Here is a 12,655-nt window from a genome sequence, read left to right on the forward strand (position 1 = left end):
ATTTTATTCTACAATTTTGAATCATTGAGGTGTTCAATTTAATTTCTACATTAGGAAATAAAACCTTTCTTGGTGTTCTTTGAGCCTACATTCAGTATGAGTAAAATACTTAAGTTCTTTCAAAATCGGAAACTTTAATACTTTTACTCAAGTTTTATTGGAATTGGTGACTTGTAACTTGTAATTTTTAAAGCAAGGTATCTTTACTTTTACTCAAGTATGGTTTTCAGGTACTTTTTACACCTCTGGTCAAAGATGCTACCAATCAGCACAAATACATGCATTTCTTCTTTCTTACTGTTCTTACTATGAGGTAATTCATTAGAAGCACAGCCCAGAAGTGTCTCCTCATCGGTTGGTATAGCTATATCTTATTGCACAACAATTATTCAGCTTTTTGGCTTAAAAAAGAGAAATCACTCAGCCTGTGATTTGGCAGTCAGTGGGAGAGAGTAATTTATCGCACACCAGGGGTGGTGTTCCCCTAATAGTGTGGAAAGCACCAAAGCTAATCTCCGAGAGTCCCTTTGCATTTTGACATATAAATGATTAAGCAGGGTTTACTAAAGTTGTGCTATGATGAATCAATTTCCCAGGTGTGAGTTTGCACAGAAGAGCCCAGCAGCGTCTGCCTGTTCCTATGGTCATCCTGCCCTTCATGAAACATGGAGATCTCCACACGTTTCTTCTCATGTCTCGTCTCGGAGATGAACCTTTTGTACGTTTTGTCACCTTCTCTCACACACAACCATTTCAGTTCATCAGTCTATCAGTCATTTCTTCACATCTATCATATGCATCTTTAGGTTGTTGCATGTGTGTTCTAATAATATTATAAATGTTTGTATATGTCTGAAATATGGGTGCATGATATTTGAAAAAAAAAACATATACAGTGGGGGGAAAAATATTAAACATGTTATTTAAAACATAAAACGTATTTCTAAAGGTGTTGTTGACTTGAAATTTTCACCGGATGTTGGTAACAATCAAAGAAATTCATATATGCAAAGAAATCAATATTAATTAGTTTACAAATGAAGTTCTGTGTAATAAAATGAAATGCGCAGAAAAAAAATTGTTGAACACATAAAGAAAGAAAGGTGTAGAAAGGCAGTGAAAGCCCAGTAAGCAGCTGAAATCTCTCAGTAGTTCTTCAGCAACCCTCTGCCCTTCAACATTGTAAATGAATATTTGCTTCTTCAGTGCAACATCTACATTACCACAGGATGGACATTTCAGCAAGACAACGATCCAAAACACAGCAAAGAAACTCAAATGCTTTCAGAAAATCAAGCTGTAGAATGGCCCAGCCAATCACCTGACATAAATCCAATAGAGAATACAACTTAAAGATCAGATTTGATAGACGAGACCCACAGAACCATCAAGATTTTTACATTCTGTTAAGGTCTGTGAAAGAAATGTGACTTAATTGTGACTCCATATGAGAAGCATCTTTAAGCTGCTGTCACCAAAAAAGCCTTTTATATAAAGTATTAAATACATTTCAGTAGTTCAGTTCTTTCTCCTTCTGTCATTCCGTTGTTATTACACATAACTCATTTACAGATTTCATTTGTTTTATCTTTATGATGGTATTGTTTGGGCTTTTACCAAAATCTGGTTCAATTTCATGTTAACAGCTCCTTTTGAAATATTATTCCATAGAAAAAAACATGAGGTGTTCAATACTAATTCGCCCTACTGTATATTGTAATAAGCATAAATTTGAGCAGATGACTTGAATAGTTCTATGTGGAATTAATTCATTTTAGAACGATTGGGATGATGATGTAGGGGAGTACATATGCATAAAATATAGTAAACAAGCTTAGATAAATATAATAGAGTAAAGATACAAAATATATAAACAGTGCTTTATGATTTTCTTAGCAGTCTAACAGTATTCAGGTACAAAAATTAAATAATCAAAGGTAATATACACCAGGGATTCTCAACCTTTTTAACTTTGAGGTCCATTTTTTTTCTCCAATCAATTTTTTTCTCCCAATGTTATTGGGAGAATGCTGACAGGAACAGTGAACAACTCCGCCAGAGCACGTCTGGAGCTCAAATGGAAGTTTATTTTACTTTCTATGGCAGAAACGCCATTGAGGCTCGCTAGATCCTCCTGTATAGCGCACGTCCATTATAAAACACTCACAGGACATTCATTTGGACAACTATACAAATATATTAAATAGTTCACACAAATATACACAAAGAGAGACTTTCATTTTCACTTCAAGCATAGTTCGTGAATGACCAGACTTACGTGTGCTAGTTGCAGATGCGATCATGTGGCTGTTTTTGTAAAGGGTTTGAAGTAATTAATCAGAGAACAGGAGAAAATGCATTTCTTCAATCATTTTAATATAGCATATCCAATCATTAAAGTATAACATAGAGAGTTAATTTCTCACGGCCATCTTAAGGATCGCTGAGGCCCACTAGTGTAGGATCCCTGATATACACCATATTCAAACATATAATAAACACTATGGGCCCTATCATACACCCGGCACAATGCGGTGCGCGGCGCATTAGTCTTTTGCTGTAGTTTCAGCTTGGCGCAAGAGTGGTTTTGAGGCGTTGCGCTACGCTGTTTAAATAGCAAATGCATTTGCGCTCAAATGTGCGCCCATAGGCGTTGTGGTCTAAAAAGGGAGGCGTTCTGAAGCGCACTGCTGGTGTGTTGCTATGTTGAGAAACTATAATAGATTTTTCAATAGACCAAAACAAACCCGGTCTAAAGTCCCGCGCAGAGTTGCGCCTTGCTTACACACTGCTTAATACACACAGAGGAAGAGTATTGTAGAGCAATACGCAAATATCTTTACATATGAAAAAACTTAAATATTAAGGATATATATATAGGATGTAATAAGAATAGATATAGAATATAAATATAAAGGATTAAAATATTACAAAACATATTATTTTCTAGCCTACATAAATATAAAAAAAAACACTGCTTTCATGCCTTCTTCTCGGGAGGCTTTTTCAGTTCATTCATAATAATTTGCTTTTGTATAATGTTATTATTATTAGCAGTATTATTTATTATATCCATATTTATATTTGTTTTATTAAAAAACAAGCTTAGATTAGGCCACCTGCAGGTTTTAGACCATATGGAGCACAGCATGTGTTTTAGGATATAACTCAGGTTTTTGAGCACACTTCGTTCTTATTGTTCATTTATTCGTTTGCTGGAAATTAGAACTGAATTTAGAAATAGTTTTGAAACAAATCTTTGTGCTTAACAAACGAAATTAATTATTTATAGACTAATTGATGTCTGTGCTTAAAGGTTTCCCTATCCACGAGAGCGAAAGTGAAAGTAGATCATTTATCTCTCATTCTCCCACGGTAGATGCTCTGTTTAACTGTTTTCTGTTAAACTAAACTGTTAACTGTTAACTGTTTGCTTGTAAAATGCTCAGTTTTTCCACTTAAACTTACTTTAAGTCATGTAAATAGCAAATGCGCTTATGGCGCGACGCAGCTGGCTCTTAAAGGGAATGGGAGATGAGAATCTGATTGGTTTATTCTCAAAACACATTAACTCATTAAGAAAATAACTCAACCCTTTTAGACCATGCGCCACGGCGCAAAGCGGATTTTCCCGTCCTTAAATTAGAAAAAATGCATTCTGACACGCCCTGAAAGCGTTTGCACCCTGCATTTTGCGCTTTGCGCATGGACCGTCAAAATAGAGCCCTATATTTTTCATCGTTTGAACAATTAAATACATTTCATCTTTGTTAAATCTACTAATGTTATTTTTAGTGCCCGTATGCTTTAAACTGTTGAAATCTCTTGAAAACAATCTCACAGGTCATAAAACACATGCAAATGATGACCTTTTACTCTATTATGGTTCCACTTTACAATCACTCCACAAGTCACATGTTCCGAAGTGCTGTTTCTTGTCAAATATAACTCTGATGTGAATCATTGCAATGATGATGCTGAAGAAAAGCCCTATTCTGAGGGTGATTCTTGTTTTGTTTGTTTGTAGACTGTTTCTCAGCAAATTCTCATCCAGTTCATGCTGGATATCGCTCGAGGGATGGAGTATCTAAGCAACAAAAACATCATCCATCGGGATTTGGCTGCGCGCAACTGCATGTGAGCTCATGTTTATGTCAACAACACTTTTTACATGTATTATAGATGCATTATAAATCATTTGTGCTGATGATTAACCACAAACTGATCCTCAATTTTAGGTTGAATGAAAACATGAGCGTATGTGTAGCAGATTTTGGTCTCTCGAAGAAAATCTACAGCGGTGACTACTATAGGCAAGGCTCTGTCTCCAAATTGCCTGTAAAGTGGATTGCTTTGGAAAGCCTGGCTGATAATGTCTACACAACACAGAGTGATGTGGTAATAAACAAATCTATACGCAACATATCTTTCTATATGCACTTTTTGTATTTCTAGGTGAGATGAATTTTACTATACAGTGCTCAGCATATATAAGTACACCCATTTTGAAAATGAATATTTTTATCCATTTCTCAGTGAATATAGGTCATATATATTGGTGCATTTGAACAAAAGTGATTTATTGAACAGATATATGTATTAAAATAATATTTTATTCACATCTTTAGAAATAGAAAGATTATACATTTTAAATTAAAGATTACAAACTACAAAATTTTAACAAATTTTTTCTTTGTTTCTGTTGATTTTTGTTCTTTCTTTAAATTGCATATTACATTTTTTCCTAACATATAAATTTAAGCTATACATTTTTTGACCATTATCATAAGTTACTTTATTAGATTAGCTCCAGATTTGGCTCCAGTACTGACTAATCTAATGTATATGCACACATATATATATATATATATGTCCTGCATAGTTTAGCTCCAACATTTTTCAACACACCTGCCTAAAAGTTACTTTTATTCAACCTGTAAGTTTTTTTTGGACTGGAAATGACACAGGCGTCGCCCAAAAGATAATAAGATGATGCACACGAGTCATCATTGTGAAAATAAATATTTCTCAGATTTATTTACATTTGAACAAAAACTTTCAGTCAGAACGTGCCAGGAGTATAAATAATTTTGGGCCTAACTGTATATAAATATATAGAGTTATAAAATTTTATATATATATATATATATATATATATATATATATATATATATATATATATATATATATATATATATATATATATATATATATAGTTTTAATATTTATTTCAGTAATATTATTGAATAATAGGCAACTGTTTAAATGTTAATATAACTGAATAGAATACTACTTGTAGTATTGTAATATTTTCTTTTTAATACATAATATATTCTCTACTATATGTAATATATTCTGTCTTTTATTGGATGTATTATATATATATATTACTTGTTCAAACTACTTAATTAAAATGAGCTGAAACAACACAACTCTTGAGATTTCATTTTAACAACTTATTTTTTATGTTCTGTCGACATAAATTTGTTAAAAGTGTTAACTTAATCAATTTGTGTTGGGACAACATGAATAAATTTTTTCAAACCCTGCAATTTTTACAGCGTATAAGAGACTTTCTGTAGCTTTGTTTACCAAACAAGTGGTTCGAATTGGATTTTGATTGTAAACCTTTAATAAAAATGTACCTAGTTTTCTATTTTATGTGTTAGGATTTCAACTTCTTCAAAATCTCTCTGTAAATTTACAGATTTTATTTATTTATATATTTATTTATTTGTTTTACAAAATTATGTGTAGAAATACCAAAAAAGTCTGAGATTCTGTTTGGTCCTAGTCATTACATTACATTACATTACAATTTTTGACAACAGAATCTAGTATATTAGACAGCTATGTAATAGTCTATTATACTAGGTTTTGTAATATGTTTAGCCTTTGTTACTGACCTGTCTTGTGTTTTTTTTTTTTTTTGTTTAAAGTGGGCGTTTGGTGTGACTATGTGGGAGATCATGACTAGAGGTCAAACACCTTACCCAGGAGTGGAGAACTCTGAGATCTACGAGTATCTTATCAAGGGAGAAAGACTAAAGCAGCCGCCGGACTGCCCTGCTGACATGTACGTTTTAATTGTTGGGGTTTGTAAAATATCCCAAATTTTTTTTTAAGAGTTTTTTTTTTGGGTTTAACTTAATTGTTTTATGTTCAATTCACTTAATTTAGTAAAAGCTAATAAGTTAACTTGGTTCCTTCATGTTACACCAACACAAATCGATTGTGTGGAACCCCACATTTTTACAGTGGTCCTTAAAACCACAAAATATTTTGATGCTCATTGATCCACTTGACCAACTATCCCACATTTTCTCCCTTTCAGTTACGAAATCATGCACAGCTGTTGGTCTCCAGTGCCTAAATGCCGCCCCAGTTTCCAGCACCTCATTGACCAATTGGAGCTCCTGTGGGCGAAGTTGAATCCTGCTCCTGTAAAAGAGCCATTGCTGTATGTCAACCTTGAGGAGGAAGATGGAGAACAGGCTAATAGCGGGACCCGGAGCAGTGAGGAGCCCTCATGGGGCGTCCCGTGGCAGTGTGCAGGTATTGAGGAAGACGAAAAAGATTGGTTAATGGTGTCATCGGGAGCTGCTCTTGCTATTGGTGGAGATTACCGGTACATCATTGGCCCGTCTGTTAGCGCCATTGATGAAGAGAGCAGACATTCTGACGACGGACTATCGGAGGATATCAGGGAAGAAGAAGAGGATGTTATTATTAATGTGTGATTTATACTGTTGAAGTCTGAATTATTAGCCCACCTGTTTATTTTTCCCCTAATTTCTGTTTAACAGAGAGGAGATTTCTACAACACATTTCTAAATATGATAGTTTTAATAACTGATTTCTTTTATCTTTGCCATGATGACAGTACATCATATTTGACTAGATATTTTTCAGGATACTAGTATTCAGCTTAAAGTGCATTTAGGGGGCTTTCACACCTGCCTTATTTAGTTCGATTGAATCGCACTAGAGTTTGTTTCCCCTTTTGGTACGGTTCGTTTGGGCAGGTGAGAATGCCGTACTCGAGTGCGCACCAAAAGCGGACCAAATAAGCGTACCGAGACCTGCTTGAAGAGGTGGTCTTGGAACGCTTTCAAACGAACCCTGGAGCAGCTGCTTTGTTGTGAGAATATGATCCGTACTAAAACAGGTCCAACCGCAAAAATTACTGCGCGTTTTGGACTAATTCAGCTGCAGTAGGCCGATGCGCTGTGCATTATGGGATATGGAGGAAAAATATTTGTTGACAGCGCTTTACCAACAGAGAGAGAGAGAGAGGGTAAAACATTATCTGATGGATCGTTGGTAATATTTCCGCAAGATGACCATGTCGCAATTTAGCTAAATTAATTCACGCCTCCTCCTGAAGTGATGAGCGATGCATTAAACACTGTTTTCCAGCCGTGGCCGCGCTTCATTTTCGTAATGTATAGTTTGTCTAAAGCAGGGATACAATCAGCCAGCGCAGTCGTCCCTCCAGAGTAAAAGGTTTTGTTTACCTGCGGGAGTTCACTGGCATTTTCCTGCACGTGAATTCTGACCAATCAATAAGCAGTTTAGGAAATATGTTCAACAACATCTGGCCAATGAGAGATGTGGATTTTGTCAGATGACTGCATTTTGGTTCGTTTCAACTGGTTCGGTCCAAAGCCAGCAGTGTGGTGTGAAAACGATCCAAAGACGGCAGAAGATGCAGCAATGTATCATTTATTACCCTTGGTCCAGACCAAATGAAGCGAACTACAAATGTGAAAGCACCCTTTAAGACTTAACTAAGTTAATTACAACCCAGTTCTGATTATGTACCCCTACATACATTTCTGGAGAGTGCCAAATTTTTGTTTGTTTAAGTGCAGTTTTTGTTTTCCACGAATCCACCAGAGGCCGCTGTGTATGCTTTTTCAGATCTCAAATTTCTCTTGCGAGTGCCATTTGCGCCTGCTGTTCTCGGGTAAATCCACCAGAGGCCGCTGTCGACTGAATAACTGATTAACTGACCGATCCTCCACCCCCTTCTCTAAACCCAACCAAAAGTGTTTTAAAAAGCACCAATTGACCAACGTCTACCCCCTTCCCTGAACCCAACCCCAGTGTTTTCAAAAGCAATCTAAAAAAGAAAAGCCCTTACCTGATTTTTACGATTTTTTCAGATTTTACCACATTCTCACTTGCTATTTACTTGTTTATTTTATCCTTTGGGGTTTATCTCTCCTGCTTTCTGGAACCGTTCTTCACCGGACTCGAACCCCGCTGTCGCGGTCATTTCCTCTTTGCGTCTCAAGTCAATGTCAAGCTACCGAACAAACTGGTAACAACAGAAAAGCCGTCCACATGGAGGTAAGCAGTCAGCAGCTAAGCGAGAAAAGGCATAACTCCGCCCGTAGCGTTGGTTCTAAAGACAAAATGCAGCCATATGTACTTCTGGCTACATGATTCGTGATCCCCAAAAAACGTATATAAGGCTACGTTTTCAGAATGAGCCTATGTTGGTTTATTAGTTTAACAAGTTAAGGTCAAAGCTGCTTAACAAAGAAGTTATGGTTAATTGAAACTGTGTCAGTCCGGTTTTCACAGTTTAGTTCAGTTCAGGATAGTTTAATTTTCACAGCTGAAAGTCAAAACAATAGCTATGTTTCTATCCAACTATTTTATGCGCATTTTGGATGTGTGCATAAAAAACAGTTGATGGAAACGCCAAGATGCCCATACATTTTGAAAATGCACATAAAAACATATTCGCATAACTGAGTTGGATAAACTTTTTATTCGATAAGAAAAGATGCGCATAAACTACGATGGAAACACTTTTACTGCACAAAATCCAATATACGCATTAAGAAAGGTCATGTGATTTTGTTATAAAAGATCATGTGATGATAAAAATGTGTGTAAATAGGTAAACCAGCAAGCTGAGCACACTGTAAAACATCTGAAATGTTGTTTTGGTCATTCTAAAACGCCTTAACCGTTTCAGTATCAGTGTTATTATATTGTTAATGACCTCTAGAACTGTCAAGAGCGTCTGTACTCCACGTCTCACTCCTTCAAACGACACCATGCATTCATTATGTGTCAGCATCATCTTCTGAGACGTAAGTCATTTATTAAGTAAGGAAAAGATTGACACAGCTTCTCCTACTGCAGCTAATTCCATGTTGATATTTGGCGCCAGTTAATTAGGAAGTGACAATTTTCTTCTCTTTGACTCGTTGGATGGAAACACTGCTTTATTCACACGTCTTTTATGCAAAAATCCCAACCCAGGCTCATTCTGAAAACGTTCTGGTGACTGCGAAATACATCCCTGGAAGTATGTATCTTGCAGTTTTTGTTTTCATGAATCCGCGAGAGGCTTTTTTCACACCTCAAATGCCTCTTGCGAGTGCCGTTCACGCCTGGCTGTTTTCCTGTGAACCCACCAGAGGCCGCTGTCGACCGAGTGAATTACTGAATGATTGACTGGGCGACCCGCAAATCGACTGACCCACCCTCCTCCTTCCCTAAACCCAACCAATTTTACCGATTAACCCACCCGCTTACTTCTCTAAACCCAACCGACGGTTTACAAAAGCCGCCTAGAAAAAGAAAACCCCTCATATGATTTTTACCACATTTTCAGATTTTACCACATTCTCACACTGTTGTTCACTTGTTCATTTTATTTTTTGGATTCTGTTTTTGTCTTTTTGTACCTGATTTCTGGAACCGCTCTTCCCCGGACTCGAACATGGTCGTTGTTGTTGTTTTTGTGGTCAACTTCTCTCTGCGTCTTAAGTCCGCCGAGTCCACTGTTTCAAGTACACGTTAGGCTAACTGGACAAACTGGTTGCGGTAGGAAAGCCCTCCACAAGGAAGTAAGCAGCAGGTAAATGCGAAAATGAATGCCGTCACACCGCCCTGTAGCATTCGCTAAAAAAATGAAATGCAGCCAAGTGTACCTCCGGCTACATAATTTTCGGTTTTCAGAAATGTCTGCAGGACTATGTTTTCAGAATGAGCCTGTGTTGAATTATCCAGTTTTGGGCATGAATTTAATTTGTATTTTTGGATGGAAACATAACTACTGAAGAGCAAATCCATCAATGAGCAGCTCCACAAGTCCCAAAACCAAGCAAGCTAGTGGCGAGGAACGACTTTCATTTTCGTCAATTGGTGAAATTAACGAAAGTAAAAGTAAAAAAACCTAGAGTGAAACCAGGCTCAGTTGTGCTCAGTTGTGACCATTTCTCCTCTGGACAAACTTCTTGTGCAGAGCTGCAGTCTATTGTATAACAACAGTTTTTTCTGTAGATAATCAAAAAATATTGCTAAAGGGGGCTAATAGTGTTGAGCTAAAAATGTTGGTTTTTTTTTTATTAAAAACTGCTTTTATTCTAGCTTAAATAAAACAAACACGAAGTTCTCCAGAAGATAAAATATCATCAGGCATACTGTAAAAATTTTCTTGCTCTGTTAAACATCATTTGGGAAATATTTGAAATGAAAAGAAAAATTCACAGCAGGGCTAATCATTTTGACTTCAACTGTGTATATTTTTGTTATTTTCCCCCAAAGCTAATCTAGTAGGTAATGATTGCACAAGACTCTTTTAAAAAGAAACTGTGGGTCCGTAAAAACATTCCTCGGTCATTTTACTGGTGAAATTCCAGGAATAATGCTTAACACAAAGAACTGTTCTCCATGCTAACAGGACATACAATCAGCTGCTAATACCTTTTAAAAACCTTTTTAATGACTAATTACGAGTGTAGCAAAGCCAGTGTTTGAACAAATGAAATGTTTAGAGTCTGACGTGTGATTTATGAAATGTTATTGTACAGTAAATCATTGTATTGTACAGATGTTTTTTTGCTAGTACTTTTCTAGCATAATGTGTATTTTGTATGTGTAAAAGTGTCAATCATGTTATGGGACTCGCATATGTGGTGCCTTCGTTTTCAAACAGTTTCTGAATGTTTGTTACGCTGCATGAAGACAAATTCCTGCGGGTTTATAATGCATGCTATTACATAAGCTCAGACTGTAATTTTTGTGCTTGTACTTAAAGGAATGTTCTGGGCTAAATGCAGGGTAAACTGGGCTAAGCTGCATGATTATTAATTATTTCAGTGTTTTTGCAGCAGGGGAAAGGGGAAACCGCAAAAGATCTGTCATGAGTTTCAGAGCCATAGGAAATATATATATATATATATATATATATATATATATATATATATATATATATATATATATATATATATATATACACACAGTCGATGTCAGAATTATTAGCCCCTCTGTTTATTTTTTCCCCAATTTTTGTTTAACGGAGAGAAGATTTTTTTTCAGCACATTTCTAATCATAATAGTTTTAATAACTCATTTCTAATAACTGATGTATTATATCTTTGCCATGATGACAGTAAATAATATTTTACTAGATATTTTTTAGTTTAAAGTGAGATTTAAAGGCTTAACTAGGTTAATTAGCTTAAGTTAGGGTTATTAGGCAAATCATTGTTTAACAGTGTTTCGTTCTGTAGACAATAATCTTAAAATCTTAAAATGGTCTTAAAAAAATAAAAACTGCTTTTACTCTAGCCAAAATAAAACAAATAAGACTTTCTTCAGAAGAAAAAAAATATTATAGGAAATACTGTGAAAAATTCCTTGCTCTGTTAAACATTATTTTGGAAATATTTGAAAAAGAAAAAGTCACAGGAGGGCGAATCATTTTGACTTCAACTGTACACGACTCTGCCCTGATTGTATTATAAATCCCCAGTGAGAAAAATGTTACTCTCCATTTATTGTTAGGCGGAGTCAAAATAATTTGATGTGTTTGCTGCATTTAAACCGGATCATTTCGTTAATTTGTACAGCAAACTCTCATTAGAGCATTCTGAGATTGGGATATCAAGGGACTTTAGGTTTGTATTAGATTCAAGGTTCATTTTTTTTTTATGCTGTATGTTATGATTACTTACGACAGCAGGCTTTGCAGCTCAGAATGCAATGCAAAGTTGTGTTTTTCAAGAGTTGTGGTAACACTTTATAATAACTACACACTGTGAATCATTCATTAAGCATATAGTTTATTTATTATCTATTAAGAATTAACTCTACATTAATAGACGTTAGTAAGCAGTTTATAAATGCAGTTACTAATGCTCTATTCTTGACTTAAGCACATTTATAACATGCGTAATGATTGTGTTGTCATACTTTGTTACGTATTAATTGTCCTAAATTCAGTATTGCATTATGTTCAAACCATTTGTATTTAAGGGTAGTTTGCTGTTAAAATCATTTAGAGTGAGTTGGTAAATGATTAATAAACTATTCAAATCAACATGTAAATATTTCATTATTCAGGCGTGTAATAATGGTTGCTATCAGGCCCGGTGCTACCAGGGGGGTCTAAGGATTAGTTCATCCAAAACTGAATGTCATTAATTACTAACACTCCCATTATGAATAAGCAATTACAATATGAAATTTGTGAAATTAAAGCTTGGCCTATAATCCAGAGATCTGGTCCCCACGTTAGGTCAGTGTGCGCCCATGTAAACGCATGTGGTGGGGGAGGTGCACTCTAAACACACACGGGAGAATGGCATGAAGGTGAGCTGCCTAATTCATTTCATGTTTTGGTTAG

At 35.6% G+C, this 12,655-nt stretch overlaps 1 protein-coding gene across 2 annotated transcripts in view; it reads left to right on the forward strand.

The window, feature by feature from the left end:
- tyro3 (TYRO3 protein tyrosine kinase) overlaps positions 1-12,349 on the forward strand; it is a 57,132-nt gene extending 44,783 nt beyond the window's left edge. The window contains exons 15-21 of one of the 2 annotated variants that reach the window (XM_087288591.1): positions 597-718; positions 4,028-4,137; positions 4,239-4,398; positions 5,940-6,076; positions 6,335-9,297; positions 9,344-11,210; positions 11,265-12,349. In XM_087288591.1, the coding sequence (XP_087144717.1) occupies positions 597-718; positions 4,028-4,137; positions 4,239-4,398; positions 5,940-6,076; positions 6,335-6,740 (935 nt within the window). In that variant the 3' untranslated portion in view covers positions 6,741-9,297; positions 9,344-11,210; positions 11,265-12,349. Of the gene's footprint in view, positions 1-596; positions 719-4,027; positions 4,138-4,238; positions 4,399-5,939; positions 6,077-6,334; positions 9,298-9,343; positions 11,211-11,264 lie in introns of those variants that run through there. The other variant, NM_131432.2, reaches the window with a different exon arrangement.
- Positions 12,350-12,655: the final 306 nt, after the last annotated feature.

This window comes from Danio rerio, chromosome 17 (genome assembly GCF_052040795.2).
Source record: "Danio rerio strain M-AB ecotype USA chromosome 17, GRCz13ab, whole genome shotgun sequence".
Classification (NCBI taxonomy): Eukaryota; Metazoa; Chordata; class Actinopteri; order Cypriniformes; family Danionidae; genus Danio; species Danio rerio.